This window comes from Anser cygnoides, chromosome Z (genome assembly GCF_040182565.1).
Source record: "Anser cygnoides isolate HZ-2024a breed goose chromosome Z, Taihu_goose_T2T_genome, whole genome shotgun sequence".
Lineage (NCBI taxonomy): Eukaryota > Metazoa > Chordata > Aves > Anseriformes > Anatidae > Anser > Anser cygnoides.
Window position 1 is genome coordinate 66,929,132 of NC_089912.1, and position 22,956 is coordinate 66,952,087.

A 22,956-nucleotide genomic window follows, 5' to 3' on the forward strand; every position below is an offset into this window, starting at 1 on the left:
ATTTTTTTTTTCCTCAGAATCTTATAAACATCAAGACTATAGTATCTCGAGTAGATTTATTTTGTCTAAAGAGTTTGATCTTCTGGAACATTGCTTTGAGAAAAAGATATGAACTGTATTATATTTGTGAATTTTTAATCCTGTTAATCACATTCTGTTTTATAAAAAGGTGAAGTTTCCTAACATATCTTATCTGAAAAACATAGAAATAAAAATATTTCCACATTCTTCGTAAGTCAGAAGTTTCCTGAAGTTGAAAAATAGTGAAAAATAAAACTGACTAACCTAGGTTGAGACATTCTACTGATCATTTTTACAAAGAACAAGTGTCAAAACTTATTTATAATATGTGAGAAATTGTTATAAAAGGAATCACTAATTGCCATGTACATGAGGCAAACAGGAAAAATCGCTGCATTTTCAAGGATCACGATTTGGCTAGATATTCAGAAAAAGTTTAAAAAAAAAAATGCAATAAAATGCTGAAGTAAAGAAGACAAGCAAAGATGTTTTTCACCACACACTTAAAAATTAGCTTAGATGATCCCATGGAGGAAGGATAGAAGTGATTAAATAATCCAACTTAATGTAATAACTGTGTATAGGTGATACAATGAGGTCCTATATTTTGGTGACTATTTGGGAGAGCAAGCAATGGAGAGTATTTGTTTGAATTACTATACAAAAAAAAAAGATGCTGTGGAATTACAGAGTGATACTGAATTCATTCTGTATTAAGCCAGGTCTGATGTGCAAATAATTTTTTTTTTTACTCAATACATAAAATCAGAACCTACTGGCTCATGCTTAGAACGGTTACTCCCACTTTGCTTTAAATTTGATTAAGAAGTTGAAGTAGTTGAAGTAATATGAAGAAATAATTGCCAATATTCGCCACTTAGTATACACTTAAAGTCAGCCCCATCTGAAGTTTTAGTCAAATTAAAAACTAGATGTAGAATTAATAAGCCAGAGTCTGTTGAGAAGTTTTAACATCAGACTTTTGTCATGACCTAACAAACTTGTAATACTTGAATTACGTAAGATGATCTGAACACATTATGTCCAAAATGCATTTAATTTACATATCTATTTAGATTTATAAAGATGTTAAAAATGCAAATATTTGATTAAATCAATGGGAACATTTTCCAGAATTAGTCACATAATATTCTGCAGAGGCAAAACTTTGCCAAACCTTTGCCAAGGTGATCTCCAACTGAGCCCATAGTCTTGTGCTATTTTGCTTTCCCACTTATAGGGAAATTAAATATATTCAGCCAATAATATCACAATTCTGGCCAGCATTTGGATCACTGTAAGCAGTCATGTCTACCAACAAATACAGCACTAAATGGAAAAGAACAGTACTTTATTCTCACTCAATATATACTATGCAATTTTGAAATACATTATTTGAAAATTTAGATTTTGTCTTTAGTTAAATGAAATAAAAAGTAAACCATTTCAGACACAAGAGTTAGCAGTCTGAACTCACCATTTTGGTATTTCTGAAATCCTCTTCCATATTTTCTGTTATATTCTGCAGCATCTGTAATTGCATATCCATTTCTTGCTGCTTTGTGGAAAAGTGTTCTTTGCTAACTACTTTAGACAGCAGCCCTGAAGAAGGAAAAGTTCTGGCATCCTCATGTACTATGTTCCAAGTTACATTGTCTCTAGAAGAAAATGGTTTATCTTCCTTTTGCACTTGGCTTGACATATCTTTGGGATGATTGTCTAGAAGGAAAAGAGTGGATGAACATCATCAAGTGAAATGCAAACATTTAAGTACTGCAAATAATTAGGCATAGCTGTGCTATACATAGTATATTATAGCAGGCAGGAATCAGCACAAAAGTCAAATTTATAAATGTTTTGATGTATAAGAAAACAAGCAGGAGGTGATTTGGGAAAGGCTGAGTATTTTCTGTAGGGAGGCAAGATATTATAATAAAAATGCGTAGCTTTTTTTCTGATTAAAAATACAATGGTTTACCTTCCTTCTGTAGCAGCTCAGGTGGAATTGCATTAGTAACAGAAGCTGCCCTGTGGTGAAGTTCTGCAGTAGATGGAATTTCAAACTTCTCAATTTGCTCTGTAGTACCTATATCTTCTGCTGACTCAGGTATCATGGGTAAATCATTAAGGATGTCACTGCCTTCAATGTCAATCACACTGATATATTCATGTTCATTCTAAATAAGAGCAAGATAATGAAGAATTATACAGCATGTGTTTTGAGCAGTACATTTTAATCATTCCCTGTGTCTACTCTTCCCACTTTGAGTTGAGACTTCCTGTTTCAGAGACAAAATTACTACAATCTTCCCCACAGTATTACACAACTGAGATAAGACAAATGGTATATTTATAATTAAACCTTGTGTAAATTGGGCCACTAACCAAGTCAGGTGCATCAGGCAGAAAGGATGGTAAAGGTTTCTCCTTCACTTCACCAGGGAACCTCAGGTTTATATACATCTCTGGTGGTAATAACTCAGGGACATTAGATGATTCTATGGGAAATGAATAATAGTATTATATTTGCAGTAAAAGCCATGAAACTCTGGAAGACTATTTGGAAATAGGTCTGAGTTCTCTAAATGACAAGATAAGCTTTGATTAGCTTTTTTCTTAAATGAAAATAAAAAACATAAATCAATAGATTTCTTTAATGTTTGCTTCTAACAAAATTGATCACTAGTTATTTTTCATTTTGGTGATAAATTAGCAGAAAAATATTCAAAAGATTAAAATCAGAGTAACATGCTGCAGTATAAATTGCTATTCATTTCCAATTCTACCTTAAATGGTTAGAAAAAATCACTGTATCTTGACTTGATCCAAATAAATGACACTACTTAGCTAGAAAGACATCTAATTAGCTATTTGCAAAGTATGCTATGTAGTAAAATAATCTTCCAAATGGAACAATGCTGTTGAATTTTAAAAGAAATGAAAAATTTATGTTTGTATGCTAGCATGAGGAAAATATTTAGGTAATTAATCTTATTTAGCACAATTTATCATGGATTTATGATTTTTGTGTGGGCAAAACACAAAACAAAATACATTATTTAGCCCAAAATAAAAATTACCTTCTACTTTGTATTCTACAAACTGAACTGAAATTTGACTGGAGTAAAATTTTGCAAGATTGAGCAGCACTAAAACCAATCTAAAACCTGTAAATATACCTCCTAATAAACAAATACAAAAGCATAGGTACATTGTACTAAAGAAGACACAGCCAAATGTTTCCTAAACAGGATTATAATTATTTAATGTTTGGTTGAAAGAAATAGGATAAATTAGAATCTTATCAATACCCTGCATTAAGCTAACTCCTATAAAAAACATGTTAAGATGGCAACATTTTTATAGACTTCCACAACAACAAATGAAATAGACAAAGCCTGAAGCCACACCTGGCATGTGAACAGATGTGGTTGACTCATTTTTTCGAACTTCAGAAACCTCAATTCCAGCACTGATTCCAACATCCTTATATGTTTTGAGCACTTGATAGGGAAAGAAAACAAAATGCATGAATCTAAGGAAGGACACTTATGGCATCATTTGAACTTATGTTTCTGATTTACCAGCTCATGATGAAAGCAAAGCTGGGGGGAAGAGGTAGGGAAGCGATTTCAATCAAATGTGAAACATTGTCTAAATATATTTAGATAAAGGCAATTAAAAAAGCTCTCAGAAAAAGTCACAGCAGAAGTGACTTACAGAAGCATGTGGAGTCCCTTACACAATTGCATTAGTAACATTTTTAACTATTTTAGCTAATATTGTTATTTACATTCCAATATCTTCTAGTTTAATACATTTTTTTGGTAATAAAACGTTAAAGCCCACACAGGTACCACTTACCTGGATGGGTATTTGTACTTGCATCTTGAGTTTCTGCTGGCCTTTTTTTTGTAGAAGCCATGTAATGTAGATCTATTGGAGTAGTAATTGCTTCCTCCAGTTTGTCTAAAATGCAGTAACACACAATAGTTGCCTATTAGTGCATTAGTTAGAAATCTATAAAAGCAATGATTTTAGCTCAGAACTAGGGGACCCAATAGATTTTTCTTTGCACTTCTGATAGTCTTAACTTATCTCTACGTATACTTTATGAATGGTGTTAAGAAAAGTTTGTACTATCTGTCTTCTGCGAATATGTAACTGTTCCAAAACTTACAATGCTACACTGAATTAAAATCAAGGCTCAGTTTGGATGTGTAGTCTTTGAATATTTTAATATGCTGTGCAACAACCATTCGTTTCGTATTTCAAAAAGATGGAAATATTTATGACATGTATACCTTTATTTCTGATATTTTTAGAGCTTTGCAGGGCAGCATTTCTCTAAGGCCAAATTTCAGAGAATGGATTGCATTTTTTTCCCCTGGTAGGACTAAATATTGTGCCGAATTAATGTATTAGGAAGCAAATCTTCTTTCTATAGCCATAATCTTCTTTTTGCAAGCTAGAAATACTGTATACATTGAGTTTCCTTTAAATATAGGAGTCTTAAGTTTCATGTAATTAGAATATGCTGCCAAATAAAACTGGAAGAACCTTCTAAAACAAATGAAACATTTAGAACATAAAATCACTGTTTACAACATTCTGCTGATTAATTACATGAACAGAAATCACTGTGAGCAATAGTTACTAATATTCATACAGCATACTTTTACTCTTTCCTGCAGTCCATTGTTTATAGGCATAAATAAAACATTACCACTTATTTTCAAGAAAACTTAAAATACCTCTAGAATCTTCAGGAGAATTATTCTGAGATTACACATAGTCAGGAAGTATAGTGATAGGACAAGGGAGAATGGTTTTGAACTAAAGAGGGTAGATTTAGATTAGACATTAGGAAGAAATTCTTCACTCAGAGGGTGCTGAGGCACTGGAACAGGTTGCCCAGAGAAGCTGTGGATGCCCCATCCCTGGCAGTGCTCAAGGCCAGGCTGGCTGTGGCTTTGGGCAAGCTGGTCTGGTGGGAGGTGTTCGTGTCCATTTTGGGGTGTGTGTGTTAAACTAAATGATCTTTTATGTCCCTTCCAACCAAAGCCATTCTGTGATTCTGTACTTGGTATTAATCTTAAATTTGCCCTCTTTTCTCTCTACACCTATTCCCTAAAATTGACTAACCCAAAAGACGACTGAGTATCTATTGTGCACCTTGAAAGGATTTCCTAATTTTCTGGGGAAAGAACCCATAAATACACAATGTAGCTTGTATTTATAAAGACTACACAGTTTGACTTATTAACATTTTAATATTGACTTAATATAGAAATTTTCTTTGAAATCTAACAAACTTCTGTTCCTTGATTTTTGTAAGCACTCAAAGCATTACAAGTATTTATACTTGCCTACTGAAATGAAAACATTATCTTGAAGGTGAGAGGTAGATTTTGCTTCTTGATCCTAATAAAAGGAGAAAAAGAATTAACTTAAAAGATAGTTCCTGTCCCAATTAAAGGTTTTCTTGATGCTGTTAATTTTCCAATATACCTCCCCTGAGTAATGATTTTAACAAAATCATTGTAGCATACTTTTCTTACCCTCTTTTTTTTTTTCTTCTGATCCATTCCTTTTTAGTGGAATTAAAGAGTATGCAAAATTCATTACCATATATACCTTTGGGGTGATCTGCAGTAATTGTGAGGTGACAGTAATATAAATTCCTCATTCTTCTTTGAGCATATGCTATCTCTGCTGTATCATAATTAACATCTCCTAGCCCTGGGGATGCTCTCCAGTTGCTGTGCTAAACAGAGAAGTCTTAAAGAAGGAATGTTATAGATGAGAAATAAAGCTTACTGTTCTGGGTACTGAAAAGCCTGGCTTTAAATCTGGTACTGGCAAGGATAACCCTCAAAGATATTAAAACATATTAAAAAAAGCTAGGTAAACAAACAGAAATGCATAAATTAAAACCCAGCTTGAGGAAGGTTTTTCTCTTCTCAGTGGCTTGGCTAAGACAGAAATGAGAATTCTTGCTCGCGATCTTGACTCTTCTATTGTCATCATTTAGCCTCACGTGAAAACAGTGGTGCCTGGGATATCTCTCCTGGAAGTACTGCTATGCTATTTTTTTTTTTTTTGAAATTAGAGTTTGTGTGTATATTTAATTTTAAATGTCAAAATAACCCATTCTAAATAGGAAAGGTCATGTCCCAGGAAAAACAAAAACAACCTTGGAATACTTTTTCCATCACAAATTTGTTATTTACAGGAAATACAAATGAAAAATGTATACTGTTTCTAGGGGAGAGCCTGGAAGAAATATACATGATTGTTTTAGTTTAGTTTCCTTTGTCTTTATTTTCTGTTAATATTTGAATGGAAAAAGGCAAAGAAAAAACATTTTTCTATACCCCAGTGTCTGATTCAACAACCATCACTGTATCATTAATACTGATAATGGAGTCATCTGGATGGAAGGACACAGTTGGTTTCTTCTTTTCCTCCTCTTTCATTTGTTTTTCATCACGCCTCTTTTGTCTGCCAACATATTAATTACAAATAAAAATAAGAACCACACTGTAATAATAGGAATATCTGTAATTTTCTAAGAAATATTACTATTTAGAAATACACACTGAAATAAAGGTGGAGAAGATAAATACTACTGCTGCACAGAGTTCAAAGTATGACTTTCCCTACCAGAAATCTACCTGAAATCATTGCAAGAACTCAGAAACATTCAACAGTTAGACCAAAATCTGTTAAAGGTGCTATAAGCTAGTCATACCAAATATTACACACTGGATAATATTAAGTACCTACATTTTGTGTATAATAATAATAAAAAATCATTACAAAACAAAATGTCTGTAATGAAACTCTAAGAAATATTCCAGCAAGAAACAAACCTCTGTTATTACTCAAGCTATCTAATGAACTATTTTACTTAAAAAGTTGCAATTGTCTTTGGTATCTGATGAGTAGATTATAAGACAACTGTAGCCTTAAGAATTTCAACTGATAATATCAAAACTACTAAAATTCTAAACTGCAGCTGCAGTTACCTACGTATTGGTTGTTTTTCACCTTAGTGTGAAACATTCATCTTAGAGTCTGTTTCCAACTACCAGAGTTAAAAGCATCATAATCAGAAGCAACCATTCTGTTCTAGATGCAATGATGCCATTAACTCTTTCAGGGAAGGCACAGATCTGTGAAATGTGTGGTATCTATTGACATTATAAAAGAAGTGAACAGTAAGTTACATGCAACTTAAACTAACTGTTGTAATTGCTTGTGAAGTCAATTAACAAAGTATAAATCAAATTTCAAAATTCATGAATAAGACAGCTTGTAAAACAAAATAAAATATCCCTTCAGCTGGAATTTTCCTGGCCACTGTCTGGAGTCATAATCAGAGCCTGTATCTTAATTTTTATTAAAACAGTATAACCTTTTCCTTCTTGAAGATTATAACTAACAATAATGATACGCAATACAGACAGTCTTTCAAAATTAAGACCCACTTTAAAAGTTTGGCTTGCCTTTTTCTACTGTTCTGCACATCTCTTGGTTCAAATGGTTCAATATCAGATTTTAGTAACTGGATAGGTTCGGTTTGGCCCTGTCCATAGAATGTACTGGTCAAAGTATGATGGTGGTGGCGCTGCTCAAATGCAATGACATCTTGAAGTGGAATGAGTTTTGGCACCTGGAAGTGTTCAGAGATAAGCAAAAATGAAACAATGATAAAGGAATCAGGGAGAAACCCAGTTATCCTGAATGAACTGAACAGGTCCTGTTTGGGATTTCAGTTATATAAACACAACTCAATTTATGGAGTGAAAATGTGATGTTAAACAGAACCAGAGGTAACATGTACATGTGTAAACTATTTCCAGAAAGTAACCTAAAAGACACAAATTTTCTCCACAGCATGTATTTCACTAATATTTTCATTGCTAATGTCTCTGGTTGAGGATGAAGGTAGGAAGTGTGCAATGAGGACAAAGACTGAAGAAGCAGATTTCAAGGAAAAGCATTTACTTTCAGATGGAATGATGAGCGTATGAGATTCTGTCAGAACATCTTTCAAAATATCAGGTTCTCAATATCTGTAAGACAAGGTTTTCTTCCCAAGCCTTTTAGCACTATGTTTCTGCCCGTACAAAAGAACTGCTGTAATCTGGAAACATTAATTTATTTTTGATTAATTAGAAACCATGAAACTGCAAAAGACCTGCAACTTAGAAAAATCTATTATTAAATCTAGTACCTTCTTTTTTTGAAGTAAATTGGCGTGAAGCAGTGATATTCCTGTGTGCTGGAATGTTTCTCTGCACTCAGTCTCCTTTGTTACAGGTTTAACAGGTATTAAAGCAGTTGTGATTGGCTGTCCTATAACTGGCGGAAGTCTAGGTACTGGGTCAAGCTGCAAGTGCAATAGTGGAATACCACCCAGGTTCTGGGTGATCATTGTATTATTGCCCACTTTTACATTACCAGAGAACTGCTGCTGACATGATACTTCTTGCTGCTCTTCATACTGATTTGTATTTAGGTGTTTGGGAGGTGGCTCATGCACAGTTTCTGCCCACCTTTTCTCTTCCTCATGTATTTGCCTTGGGATCTCAGGGTCAGATCTACTCATACTTAAATGTGCTGTTGACTTGTTCTTTCTTGACGTGCATGATGACTGATGGTTCCATAAAGAATCTGATGAATTCCAGGCTTCTCGTGGTGTTCGGGGTGGTCTACCAAAAGCTGATGACATCTCTAGTGGATATAAAAATGCTGGTTTGGAATGATAACCTGATTCAAGTTTAAGCAAAGGAAATTCATTTGAGTAATTCAGGGTTTTTGCAATAGGGATAAGCCTGGGTGTTTTCTGAACATCTGAGGAAGGAGCTAGGAGATGAACTTGTTTAACAGGGGCTGAAGAATGCAAATCTTGAGATGGTGGCATAAATCCTGTCTCTCTGCTGTGGCTTTCTAGTCGGCTTAAAGAAACATACATATCCAGATGATTCTAAAAGCAAAGAAAAAAGCATTTAAAAGTACCCCGAAATAGCGGCCATGCATTAAATATGGACAGAAATGGTATATATATATATATTTTTTTTTTGTCTACTGCCATCACTACAAAAAGATTTAGTAATTTAACAGGACAGATAACATATCAGATATACAGAACTGTCTTCATAAATGACGCACTGATTTACTTACTCTTATGTTGCCATTGTTGCTTTCATCTCTTAAACTATCCCTTGGTTGAAAATCTGAGCTCTTTTGATCAGATTTCCCTTTATCTTCTTGAGTGGGCAGTTCAGTTTTTAGAAAACCGTTAGGAGAACATGAAGATCTTCCAGAGCCATTTCCTTTTGCCCTGTGTACAGTCTGGCTTCCTTCCAGGTGAACAGATTGATGCTGTTGTAAAATTTGTTGCAAATTTGGCAAGTTGGCACAGGATGACTGGACTATTTGCATTAAACTCATGAAGTTGATTTGCTGTAGCTGGATAGACACACGCACACACACAAAATTAATGCTAAAAAAAAACTTTAACAGGGATCTTGGCAAAAATAACACCTTTACGCTATGTTCTAACTGTTCACTATCTTGTTAATATAGGTGTCAAAATAAACAATATCTGTAAGTTTCAATGATGATTCATTCGCATGATACTTTATTGAACAGGACTATACCTGCCACAGAAAGGTTATGCTAAACCCAGACAAATTCCTTCACTTCTTTTCTGAAGTTTAGGTTAAGTTTACATGGAATTCTTTGAATGTACTAACAAAAATTAATTTCTAGCACAGCCACAAAGTTATTGCAGTTTCAGAGTCTTTCCTAACCTATGCAATTATGTGAACTAGAACGCACTCTGAGCTTTATTATATTACTCATTTTCTTGAGTCAAAAACAAACAAAAAAAATAACCCTCAAATAAGTTTTCACAATAGCTACCTGGAACTGGAAATCTTGCCTTTTTTTTTTTTTTTAAAGGGAACAAATACCTTAAAACAGTAACTATTCCCATTGTTTGATAAAATTTTATACTGTGAAAACCATTTTCAGTATTTAGATGCTCACCTGAACTAACTTAAACATTTCATCTTGAAGCATCTGCCTCACAGTTTCTGTTGTGTTTTGTTTCTCTTCTGTAGGGAGTTCTTTCTTGATGTCTTGCTTTTTTGCACATATGGAAGTATTGGAGACAACGCTTGATGTACTTGACATACCAGCCAGAGAAGGCTGACTATGACTTACAGAAACCTCTACATTACTAAAGAACAGAACAAAAAAACCAAAACTGTTAGAAACACTCATAGTTCAGAACCTATGCTAGGTTTTCTTAAATCAATCCAGAACATTTTTAAAAAATCATTATTTTTCTAAAGCATAATTAATTTATAGTAAAGAATTTAACAATTAATACTGCCCAATCTTCGTTAGAGAGCACATACGACTTTTTTTTCCTAATGCTTCCTAATATAATGAGTCAAAAAACAGTAGTAAAGACATAAGATTTACCTGATTCTTAGTCACAGGGTTATCTGAAACATTAACTTTGCTAGAGATACAGGCAGAAGATAATACTGTGACAGAAAATGGGTTTGTTAATCATAAAACCAAAAAGGTGAGAGAAAATGGAGAAGGACATTATTAACCAAAATGTGAGAGATGGCAGATCTACTTTCATTTAAATGATTAAATGTGCTTTTATCTATCTGGAATTAAAGCCAACAACAAAATTGCAGATAAGAAAACAATTAAAATAGCATGCACCAAATGATACAATATAGTTAGTTTTCCAATTACTCACAGAGATAATTAGATCTTATAGAAGGTAAAGACTTAAGTAGATTAAGTACTTAAATGAAGTAGAGAAGGTTAGGATTTACATGACATTAAAAAGAAAGTGAGGGGCTTCATCCATATCATCAGAATTTAACCCACAACACAACTCTTTCTTTCTCAGCTATCTCGACTGCTGTCTTTGGTAGGGGTACTCTGAAGGACTTCTCACAACTGAACAGGATGGCATCCAAGAATATCAAGAAATAAAACCGAAGTGTAAAGCACTTGTTAAGAAGTAATATTGAAAAGGTTTTGGATATGTAATAGGTGTGAAAAGGCAAAGGAAATGTCTTCTTTTGGAAGACAATTGGAATGTATAACCATAGTATGAAATCCTGAAGTTGGAGAAAGCTTTTTAATTAAAAAAAAAAAAAAAAGTCATGAAAAACTTAAAATGGAAATGAAACTAGAGACAGAAAACAGAATACAAAGGGATGTGTACATCTGATCTTCCTGTAAGCTGAAATAATTCATACAGGACTATTCTAGAAACAAAAGCTGACTATTGATGCCTTTTCCCACTTACAACATTCTCCATGTTTACATGCATAAGCATAAACCTAATACTTCTATTTAGCAGTTGACGAAGGACATGCATGTTTTCATCACTTAACAAAAATATATATTTATAATACTATTGTTCATGTTTATGTAATATATCTATAGTAGTCTTATAGAATCACTATAATATAATAACAATAATAATAATAAAATATTCTGTCCATAACCAAAAGAAAAAGAGTATCGCTTCTTGTGAAACCTGGTACCTCTGAACTGCTACTTTAGTATGTTTGATTTATGTGATATTCTGGAAAAAAATGTAAGAGTATGTGATCCTCAAGGATTATGGCATAAAACATTTCAGGAAAGGCTACTCAGTACTACAGTTTGCAGGAATAAATACTTTGTAATCAAATCTACACATGTTACTTGAGGCTGATAATTTAATAGGCGTAGTCTATTATTAACTGTATAAAACATAGGTTTTTCTTACCCAGGAACTTCTGAATCTTGTTCTAAAGAGAATGATTTAGAAATGGTGCTAGTAGCTACCTCAGTTGTGCTAAAAGAAATTTTAAAAGAAAGTATTGTAAATACTACAATACTACAATAATGTGCTGCTTATTTTTATTTCATATACACACACTTTTGTATATACGCATATATATATATAAAATTAAAAATATATATATAAAATTATACCTCTAAGCCATGATCAGAGCTATACTGAACTGCATTGCTTCAAATACTGCATTATGCTGCAATTTGAGCTGGCAAATATTGACATTCATGCTTTGTCTCCCTAGCAATCAGAAACTGACTCAAACAAAAGCACTGAAAAAGTTCTGGCTGTTCGCACAAACAGCAGGCAAAAACTAAGTTGATCTGATTTGACAAAAGAAGAGAAAATCCTATTTAAGCAATATTGTTAATATGATTACAACCTGTATTCCTAAAAAAGAAAAGCCAGCATCACAAGGAACCTTTGAGAAGCATCTTATGTGCAGTTATTCTTGAAATTGTATTCTCAGATTTTCTAAAGTTAGGCCATTTTATAGTTGTTAACAAACATTACAAACAGAGTAGTATTGATTTATATGACATTATAATTAAGATTTAAAAAAATATTAAGACATTTAGGCACTGTATATCAGAGACAAAGGTTTCATTATAAACAAATTTGGTGGATTTATAAAGAAAGATACTCAAAATAATAAAAACAGGTAGATAATTTTCCCTCATTAAATGAAAAAATCTCAAAACACCAATATTTCTCATGATTAACAAAAAAATGTTGTGCTTATAGAAGGCTTCTTCCCTTCAGAGAAATCAAACTAAGTAGTAAACAACTCAAACTGATGACGTGACAGTCAAATTTATGAACTGTTTCCATAATTTTATGTACATTATATTTTAAATGTAGATATATTTTAAAATTTACATGTAGCTTACACGAAATTTTAAAAATGCCAAAACGATGCAAATTTCTTGAGTTTTTAAGTTGTGCAAAATGTCTCCCTCCCTTTCTCAAGAGCTAATGTGCTTATCATCCACAACCATTTTTATCTCACCTTCTCCCTCCTAGACACCAATCTCTCTTTCTTCTAAATTGTGTAACAATTTAGCTGTTAAATTTCTTAAAATAAACAGCAGTGTTTAATCCAAAGCCACTGCCCCTAGTTTGGAGATGGAAGAAAAACTGAAGGCTTTTCCAGCTATTATTTCCAGCTATTCTCCAGTTATGTACTTTGTCCGGAAATAAAATACTACTCCTTCCCACAAATCATGCCTCTATTACTTGTTCATTACTAAACTAACCACTCATCCACCTAGCACTTTGTTTATGTGAAATGCCTGTGTATGTGGAATAGAACATAACTGAATGTTTTTTTCAGGTTATGACTTTGTTGCTATAAGGAACAAGAACCCATTAAGACTTGACTGAATTCGACAATTAACAAAACTACTTTAAATTTTTTAAACAAAGTTAAAAGGGAAATAAAAACAAAACAAAACAAAATCTCTCACGCATTATGTTTAGACTTTCCTTCCTTTGCTTTTTCCACCTTTTGATCGTCCTGTAGACTATCTACATCTGAAATGGAGACGTGCTGGAATATAAAAAGATGCATCTGAACATGTCAATTTTTATATTCCCCTTCTGAGTCAATGAATTCTTATTTTATTAGCCTAAGGCAAATACACTTTTGATTACTCAGCCACTACAGCTCAGAAATATGGAGATATCTTAATGATTCATGCAGATTTTTTTTTCCAAGTCAGTATTACGAGTTTTTATTTTCAAATTCATATCCACATATAGCACTGTGTAAATGAAGTCTTGCACCTCCTAGGTAAGAATGAAAATAGGTAAACAACCCTTATATATGCAAACTACTCATAAACTAAGAAATTGAAATCTAGAGTACTTCCAGAGACTACACTTATGCTGTTGCAATTCACATTTCAACATAGTAGTCTTTAGCCTATTTCAAAGGCTAGAGAACTATGACTGAAGATGATGCATAAGAACAAGGTTTATTTACAGATCTAAACCAAGTTTTCAGACATCAACAAACAAAACACACACCTTTATACATGTAATTTAAAAGCAGGCAGGCAAGCAAACAAGTCACAGAGTTTTTAGTTAGTCACCCTGTGACAGCTTCAAAGTCAGTACAAATTTTTAAAGAAAAAAGTTGTTAATACAGCTAGCTATTGTAAAGAAAATACATGTAAAATTCTATAAGCCAGAAGACTTTTTTTTTTTAGTTTTGTATATGTATGTGTACATGAAAAATTGTATATATTTATATATAGTTTTATGCGTATATAATTATATATCTGTTTATGTAGGCATACACACATTTAGCATTACAAGCATAAAATCGGTTTTAAAAAGTGCTTACAGCAGATATTGTTTTACTACTGTTTAATTACTTGTGACTTTCATTATTGATTTAGTTAAGGAAATTTTTCACTGATTCCAAATCCTTTAGGCCTGTGATTTTTTAAGTATATGGAGGAATTCAGGGTATTTTGAGAAGAGTATTCATATTAATTTGGTTCCTCTATGCAAGATGGTAACTTACCTTTCCAGGTTTGATCCTGACAGAGCTATTGGAGCTCTTTGGAGTTTCATATGGCTCCTCAAAGAACTCTATAAAATAAACAAAATTATTCTAAATTAGAAAACTACATGACATAGAGCACTGTTTTGTCATTTCTGTCAGCTGGTTACATTACTCCACTCGAGAGACCTCTCAGCAAATTCAAAAGTCGTGCTATGACTATTGATCATATGTGTCAGAAAAAAAAAAGAAAAAAAAAAAGCTTAGTTCCATGGTAGGAATATGATAAATTTAACCTCTGCTTCTTTTATGATTTTCAAATCATATTTTATGTATGTTGTCGTGGATATTTTGGAATGAAAGTAAATGAGAGAATTAAATACTTTAATATATCCAATTTCTGCAGTAAAAATAAGTTACATAGTGCAAAACTGATCAGAAAAAGTATTGAGAAAAAAATAATATAAAATTTAGTTATAATATAGAACTGATACAATAATTTCAATAGAACAATGAAAATGTATTTCCATTTCTGTTTAAATAAACTGAAGAACATATAATCATACTTGGGAAAAACTCTAACTTTTATATGTCAGACTATAGTAAAAGGATATAGCATAAAAACAAACCTTCACTTTCTGATGTTACATGTAACTCCTCCTGAACAAATGGTTCCACTTCATTAAAATCTTTAGTCAAATGAGGTAGAGAATAATTCCCACAATTAATTTCCTTCTTATCAAAATGTTTTGATTTTGTAGACATTCTGGTAATTGGAATTAAAAAAGGTATTTAACAATAAAAATAAATTCAGTATTCGTCTTAAACAGTTTAAGTATACTGTCCATCTCAGATTGCAGCCTAGGCTGTACAATAAACGCTGCTGTCATATTATGAATTTTCATATGAACTTTTCTCTGGGAATTTCACTTAAACCAAGATTAATATTACTTTTTGGAATACCTAAAATATTTTACTGACATTAACACCACAATCTTTCAGATAGGCTTCAGAAAAACGTAAACAACACGTATGACCTACCAAAAAGAAAATGGAAATTATAAACTGCATTATGACTTCAAAATCATGTGGCTAAGAATACATTTATCTCCCTCACAGGAACTTCCTTCATTAAAAAATTGTCATAGGAGACACACAACAATGTCTGTAAATACTAGTGACAAAGATCTTTAAATTTCTTTAGTACAGCAGAAGATGAAGATACATGTCAGAAAGGCCTTCAGGTTATGGAATCTCCATCTTCAGAAGTATACAAGATATTAACAAATAAAATATTTACTGCCTTTTCCATCTATTTTCCTGACATATGTATATATGAACACAGCTGGGTTACAGATCCCAGATCCAAGGGGTAAAAAAACCCAAAACAACAAAAAAAACAACAACCTCCTCCCCCCGCAAAGAAAAGCAAACAACTAACATTTTGAACTATTGTCTCAGCATAAGGAAAGAATGGTGGTTTGATTTTTTTGAGAAAGCCATGGTATCAACTATATCAGAAGTGTAGATCCCATTTCTACATCACTAAGTGTATAAACAATTCAATCCATATTCAAGAGCCACTTCATTTGCTATGTAGAAGTATGTCCAGACGCGGAGGTTATTTTTCTGTATCTCAAGAGTAAAGTTACATTCATAATGTAATCTTCATTACAGAAGTCCTATAAAAAGTGAAATCTTGTAACAGCTATGTGACAAATTAAAGACAGTACTGGTAATGCTAGTAGTGTTTAAAGAGAAAACTTAAGATTTTTTCTGATGATTATGAAAAGTAAGAGGAACACAGAATAGAATCACCAAAATCTTTAAGATCTCATGAATATTTTGCATTACAAATTTGGTCATTTTTTTGAGAACTGACACAAACACATGATATTATGAAGCATAAAAATTTGGATTCTCTTTTACAAAATTGATAACATATCACAGTATAGAAGACAACTCCTTAAAGTTTCCAGTTGAATTAGTAACTTATGCACACATGGAATATATATAATAATTAATGATAATACTCTAGGAATAACTTCTAGCAATATAATAGACTACCTGCAGCTGTTAAATGATATTCATGTAAGTTTGAGTTTACGCTCAAAATTTAAAAAACATATAACATGTAATAACAGTACAACTTTTCATATTGATATGTTGATTAGCTGGGGAATTACATCCAACTAGATTTCTTAGGTTAAAAATAAAATTACCCCAAACTGGTTTCACAAAGGTCATCATAGGCTTGTACATTCTGGACATCAAGTGGAGGATCGGCCAGTACAGAAGAGCCTTCATCCACACTACTTTCCTTCTCTGTACTAGGCTGGGCTTCTGATAGAGATGCAAATTCTTCCAGACATTGATTAGTTGGACTCTATCGATAATAATAAAATTCACTAGTTTTAGAAAAGAAAGATACTTGATACTTTAAACAAACAAACAAAAATGTATGTCATATAGTATATTTCTGCTTAACATCATGTTGTTTTCACCATCACATAGCTAAGAAATTCTTGATTTACAGCTACCTGTAGAACCCAAGTTTTGCCCCTTTTTGCATTAAGTAAAGCAATTGTCCTCTGAACTATCTAAAGGAATCATAAAATAACATATGTTTCATGATTCCTTTGTTACTGATGCTATGGGACAATTAAATATACACTATATAAAGATATACAATATTTGGCCTTTAGCACCAGTAATACTAACCTACTTTAAATTCTTATCACTGTAAGGCAGTATAATCACGCATAGATAGAAGCACACACAAAATTTTGGTAGTAAGATGTAAGTAAAATACACGTGGTACTTGTAAGAAAACAGAAAACAGAAACCAAACACAAGGCAAAATGTCTTTCAATGAGTGAGAAGAGCCTTCTGAAAAAAACTTCACAGCCCTCTCCCCACCTTCATGTAGCTTTAATTAAAGAAGATAAATGATCCAGTATGAAATAAAGCAACATTGTATCTGGTTCTTCTGGCAAATCAATTATGTATTAATGCACATTCTCTAACTCTATATAACAGTGCTAGTTGGAAATTCAAAATTCACTATTCACCAATCCACAGCTAGCTTCAGTCAAACTGCATCTGTACTGTCCTCTGAAGACAAATAAATCCACATTCACATTTTCTCTTAGAAACTCTATTATTTATCTTGTTTTTCTAATACTCTATCTCCAATTCTGGCTTTCTTTAAAGATAATGTCGAAAACTAGACATAGTGATTTAACTTTTAAACATTTGCTCAAATACTGTGATAACTAGATAACTGATTTTAAACAGGACTTCCAAAGAGGACTTTCATTTCCAACCGGAGTCTTTCTAAAGAATTCCTGGAATTCTCTTTCTGTAGCAAGTCCTAAAGGAAAGGCTATTGATCAGCATTCTATGTTTTACTGAAAATCAAACGATGACACAAAAGAAGTGTAAGATTTTGTTTGTGATGATTTACACATTACTTTGACAGTTACTCCATTTCCTGTCTTACCTTATATGTTGTACTCCTTGCTTGTGACCCATCTCCATACAACTGTTGGATCAGCCATAAAGAAGAAAGGACAGCAGCTGCTGATGTTTTCACATGTATCATTGGGAAACTCTCCTCTGTGGAATCTTGTTTATTGGAACCACAGGGCAGCTTCTTATCAGACCATCTGATCAACCACTCAAGCAGTTTTGCAATATTGTTAAATTTACCCAACAATTCTATAGCTAGGTCTTCTCCTGGTACACTATCAAGTACATCAGTAGTTTTGTAAATGTATTTAGAAGTTGCTGAAGTTTGTAAACTAGAGAAAGTATGCTTAGGGATGGTCTGGCTTGCTGATGCAACAGTTACTCCTTGATTGTCACCCTGAGCTCTGTAAATTGATTTGTGTTTTAAACCAAATAATCCTTCTTTAAGCCCTTTGATTAGGTTATGCACACAGGGTTCTCTTGTCTGTGCAATGGACTGTACAATGGTTGGATTTTTCAAAACATTTTTGTTTATATTATGGACAGAAGCTGTTCTAGGATTGCAAGATGCCAGGGTGACAGTATAGCAAGAACCTGCTCTAAACACACTTCGGCTTCTGGTTTTGCCTTGTCGACGTTTTAATGTTGTATGAACATCAAAAAAGAGAGAGTTTAATTCATGCTCTCGAAGAAGTCCAGAAAAGCTAGTAAGAAATGGAATTCCAAGGTCACTATACTTTATAAGGTCTCTCTCAAGAATATAACTTAAAAAAAGCTCTAAGAAAATAACATATTCATCATCATCACGTTCAAACTCCCATGCACCAACTATAGGTAAATTACACTGATTATGTGTGCCCTTTCCATGTACTTTTTCCTTATGTTTTGTTTTCCAATTAAGAGCTTTTGTCTTGCAGGTAGTATTTTTGCTCCCTATTTCTCCTTGTCCCTGATGTTCATTATCCCTGTTAGATGAGAAACAAACAGAATTAACATCAAAATCAATGCAAAGAAGATTTAAATGGAAAAATAAGTAAATGCAACATTACTTCCTCTTCTTCCTCTGTTGTTAAAAATGCATAGCTAACAAAAAAAAAAATCTTATATTAATGCAATTTTAAGGTGGCAAATTAATCATCAGAGGTTAAATCCATAGTTCTTACAGAGACAGTAACTCAGAAGTATCATATCTGAATCTGGTCATGGCTAATAATAACTGACATTTCGATAACAGTATTAGTTACTTAGTACCTGACATAACATTGACAGTTATAAGATTTGATACATTTGTAATTTCTCATTTGATATATTATTCAAGGTGACAATTATCATATTTGGTGAAAATACTGTTTTCCCAATAAGACAACTAATTTTCTTTCTTAATGGAAAGGTTTCTGCTGCCATTTTTTCCATACCTTTGAGGTGGAGGTGTTTGAGTTCTCATTTCTTCAGTAACCAAAGCATCAGAAAGTGTATCTGCTGTTTCAGCATCACTGTATAACTGAGGACTGCCAAGATCAGTAAGTGTGCTTCTGCTTAGACTAGTGCCTAATGAGAATTGGTCATAACAGTGTTCCACCTCCTCATTAGCTCCCTCTTCTGTTGGCTCCCAAATATTAACTTCTATGGGGCCTATATTCCTTATTACACGTCTCAAAGCCTTCATTCTAGATTTTTCTGCAGCCTGTATAACAACAGACATCATTTCTTCACTTTCAGGACCTGCCCAAAGAAAGAAAACCAAGAAATTTTAAATGCAAACTACTCAGTTTTGACTTATTGTCTCAAGTTGTGACAAGAACAACCCTTATATCATCCTTAATTATAGCCATTTAGAAATCCAGACAGCAAATATTATAAAGAAAACCATCAACTTGGAAGACATGATATCCTGTTATTGGTATAGACACATCAAAAATAAAATACAGACTTTGCCACAAAACCCTCTTAAAGTTGTCTAACTAAAAACTATAGTAACTGTTTTGCGGGAGGTATGAAAGAAGGGATTGTCACAACTTATTAACTAAGCAGGGTAAAAAAGAATGCTCATTTAATATTTCCTGAAGGATACACATTACCTTTAACAGTACAGTGTCTGAGTCGCTGTTGGAGACCATGATATTTATCTCTTAGTGGAACCCTTATATCTTCAGGATTAGGAAATGCTTTTACAAAAATTTCTGCCACCTGCAAAATATAGTTTCTTCTTCAGTAGCTAACAGACAAGTGAGGTGTAATTTCAAACAGAAGTTACATCAGCAAAAAGTCTAACTAGTAGCAATTACAAGAAAAAAACATTCGTTATACTCTATTGCTTTTGTTCTATTTTTAATTTCTTCTACCTTTTTGACTGGTGGCAGTTCTCCAAGTAGGCTCAAAATGACATCTTGAACTATTTCTTCAACATTCATGAACCTGCAGAAGGGAAGCATTCGGCAAGCCCATTCTGCGGCATTCAGACAATGATCAACTGTGGAGGTACCATATTCATTCTTCTTTAGATCCTAAAAAACACTTGCTATATCAACATTAATTGACACGAACAATATATTTCAGCTAAGCTATTCAAACATTGCAAACTACAATGATTCTTTCCCAGCTAACATGAAATAAAAACAGCTAACAGCTTTCAGAGTGAGAAATATACAACGGTAGGAGGCAGATCACAGTTGTAATGGGGAAAGGAAGGGAAGGGGGAGGGGTATGTTGAATCTATCAGTGGTTTCTATGTCACTTGTCACTGCTGCAAAACACATAGAAAGATCAAAAGAGCCATCCTGTTTATTTGAAGCTTGATTTTTCTAGTGAAGAGAATTTTGGACTCATTTTAAAAAGAAAGCAAACTTTGCTGAGGACAGAATCACAGAATCATCTAGGTTGGAAGAGACCTCCAAGATCACCTAGTCCAACCTCTGACCTAACACTAACAAGGCCTCCACTAAACCATAGCACTAAGCTCTACATCTAAACGCCTTTTAAAGACCTCCAGGGATGGTGACTCAACCACTTCCCTGGGCAGCCCATTCCAATGCCTAACAACCCTTTCAGTAAAGAAGTTCTTCCTAATATCCAACCTAAACCTCCCCTGGCACGACTTTAGCCCATTCCCCCTTGTCCTGTCACCAGGCACGTGGGAGAATAGACCAACCCCCACCTCGCTACAGCCTCCTTTAAGGTACCTATAGAGAGCGATAAGGTCTCCCCTGAGCCTCCTCTTCTCCAGACTGAACAACCCCAGCTCCCTCAACCTCTCCTCGTAAGACTTGTTCTCCAGACCCCTCACCAGCTTCGTTGCCCTTCTCTGGACTCGCTCGAGCACCTCCATGTCCTTCTTGTAGCAAAGGGCCCAAAACTGAACACAGTACTCAAGGTGCGGCCCCACCAGAGCTTAGTACAGGGGGACAATCACCTCCTTAGACCTGCTGGCCACACTGCTTCTTATGCAGGCCAGGATGCTCTTGGCCTTCTTGGCCACCTGAGCACACTGCTGGCTCATATTCAGCCGACTATCAACCAATACTCCCGGGTCCTTCTCTGCCAGGCAGCTTTCTAACCACTCCTCTCCCAGCCTGTAGCTCTGCTTGGGGCTGTTGCGCCCCAGGTGCAGGACCTGGCACTTGGCCTTGTTGAACTTCATACAGTTGGCCTCAGCCCATCGCTCCAGCCTATCCAGATCCTCCTGCAGAGCCTTCCTGCCCTCGAGCAGATCAACACACGCACCTAACTTGGTGTCGTCTGCAAACTTACTGAGGGTGCACTCGATCTCCTCATCCAGGTCATCGATAAAGATACTGAAGAGGACTGGCCCCAGCGCTGAGCCCTGGGGGACGCCACTAGTGACTGGCCTCCAACTGGATTTAACTCCATTCACCACGACTCTTTGGGCCCGGCTACCCAGCCAGTTTTTAACCCAACGAAGCGTACGCCAGTCCAAGCCATGAGCAGCCAGTTTCTTGAGGAGAATGTTGTGGGAAACGGTGTCAAAAGCCTTACAGCTTAGTTACTAAACTAGATACAACAAAAATCTACATCTGTATTGTTATGGTATATAAGACAAATGTTATAATGCCAGCAGTTTCTTTTTCTTCTTTAACCTTTTACATAAATTAATCAGGGTGTAACAGAGAAAACATATGAAAATTTAAATATTTTTCATTATTCTTTTGAAAACCAAGGCCCAACCTTCATCATAAAACATGCTGCATGCAAAGAAAAATAGTACATTAAATAAACATCGATCAGAATCAAAGCCCATCAGAAATACTTTTAGGAAGCTGCAGTTTACAAACAACAGCACTACTCTGTAGCATCAAGTCCTTACTGCACATTTTATCATTTTGTCCTACTATGCAAATAAAGAGTCCTCAGGGAAACATGCATCAGATCTTTAGTATTCTTCTTACAGCTTTATACAATTAAAATGTCTCTTTATTATATTAGTAATATAATTACCTTATGCATGTTTGTATTTTCCCTTGCAGTTTGGTACCGCCTACAGCTTTCAGATAATTTTTCACGAACATGTAACATCCAACACAGTGCACATAGCTCTCTGAACCAACCTATGAGATAAACATGCAATGTGATGAGACTGGCTAAATAAATGAACAGCTTGAGATTTCAGCTAGAAGAAATTAATTATTTATTTTAACAGTAATCCAAGAAAAATGTCATTCATTCTTTTCAGTTTTCAGTAGTGCCCCTATAACACATATCTGTAACACATTCTAGCACAGGAACTTTTGGATTAAGAGATTTGATAACTAACATAATTAAAAGCTAGGAAAAAAAAGTGTTCCTGCATACACTGCAGTATAAATCATGCTGATTATAGAGTATTTTACACCTGTGGATAATCTCTTGTGCTCTTTTTTCAGTTCTAAATTACTCTATATTATTGCATACAGACCTAAAATTTTACAGGAAGTATCATCAAGTTGATGGTCTCTAGAAGATGCAGAGCTATAGAAAACAGTACGGAAATTGCAGTAATGAAGCAAAGTCTCTGGGAACGGATTCATTGAAGGAAGAGATCCTTTCATTCGAATCTATAGATAGAAAA

General features: G+C 34.0%; 1 protein-coding gene across 6 annotated transcripts in view; it reads right to left on the reverse strand.

Moving 5' to 3' along the window:
* The window catches only part of CPLANE1 (ciliogenesis and planar polarity effector complex subunit 1), a 63,859-nt gene that overhangs the window by 13,548 nt on the left and 27,355 nt on the right, over positions 1–22,956 (reverse strand). For all 6 annotated transcript variants that reach the window (XR_010827678.1, XR_007160997.2, XM_048057797.2 and 3 more), the window contains exons 21-42: positions 22,804–22,942; positions 22,347–22,456; positions 20,237–20,398; positions 19,973–20,081; positions 19,310–19,616; positions 17,926–18,859; positions 16,646–16,809; positions 15,053–15,189; positions 14,445–14,512; positions 13,381–13,463; positions 11,846–11,914; positions 10,084–10,276; positions 9,214–9,501; positions 8,264–9,016; positions 7,533–7,699; positions 6,399–6,525; positions 5,391–5,445; positions 3,886–3,990; positions 3,432–3,524; positions 2,407–2,519; positions 2,000–2,198; positions 1,499–1,740 (exon numbers count right to left, since the gene is read on the reverse strand). Coding sequence is in view for 4 of the 6 variants with exons in the window: in XM_048057797.2 (XP_047913754.1) it covers positions 1,499–1,740; positions 2,000–2,198; positions 2,407–2,519; positions 3,432–3,524; positions 3,886–3,990; positions 5,391–5,445; positions 6,399–6,525; positions 7,533–7,699; positions 8,264–9,016; positions 9,214–9,501; positions 10,084–10,276; positions 11,846–11,914; positions 13,381–13,463; positions 14,445–14,512; positions 15,053–15,189; positions 16,646–16,809; positions 17,926–18,859; positions 19,310–19,616; positions 19,973–20,081; positions 20,237–20,398; positions 22,347–22,456; positions 22,804–22,942 (4,617 nt within the window). In the remaining 2 variants the exon portion in view is untranslated. The remainder of the gene's footprint in view (positions 1–1,498; positions 1,741–1,999; positions 2,199–2,406; positions 2,520–3,431; positions 3,525–3,885; positions 3,991–5,390; positions 5,446–6,398; positions 6,526–7,532; positions 7,700–8,263; positions 9,017–9,213; positions 9,502–10,083; positions 10,277–11,845; positions 11,915–13,380; positions 13,464–14,444; positions 14,513–15,052; positions 15,190–16,645; positions 16,810–17,925; positions 18,860–19,309; positions 19,617–19,972; positions 20,082–20,236; positions 20,399–22,346; positions 22,457–22,803; positions 22,943–22,956) is intronic.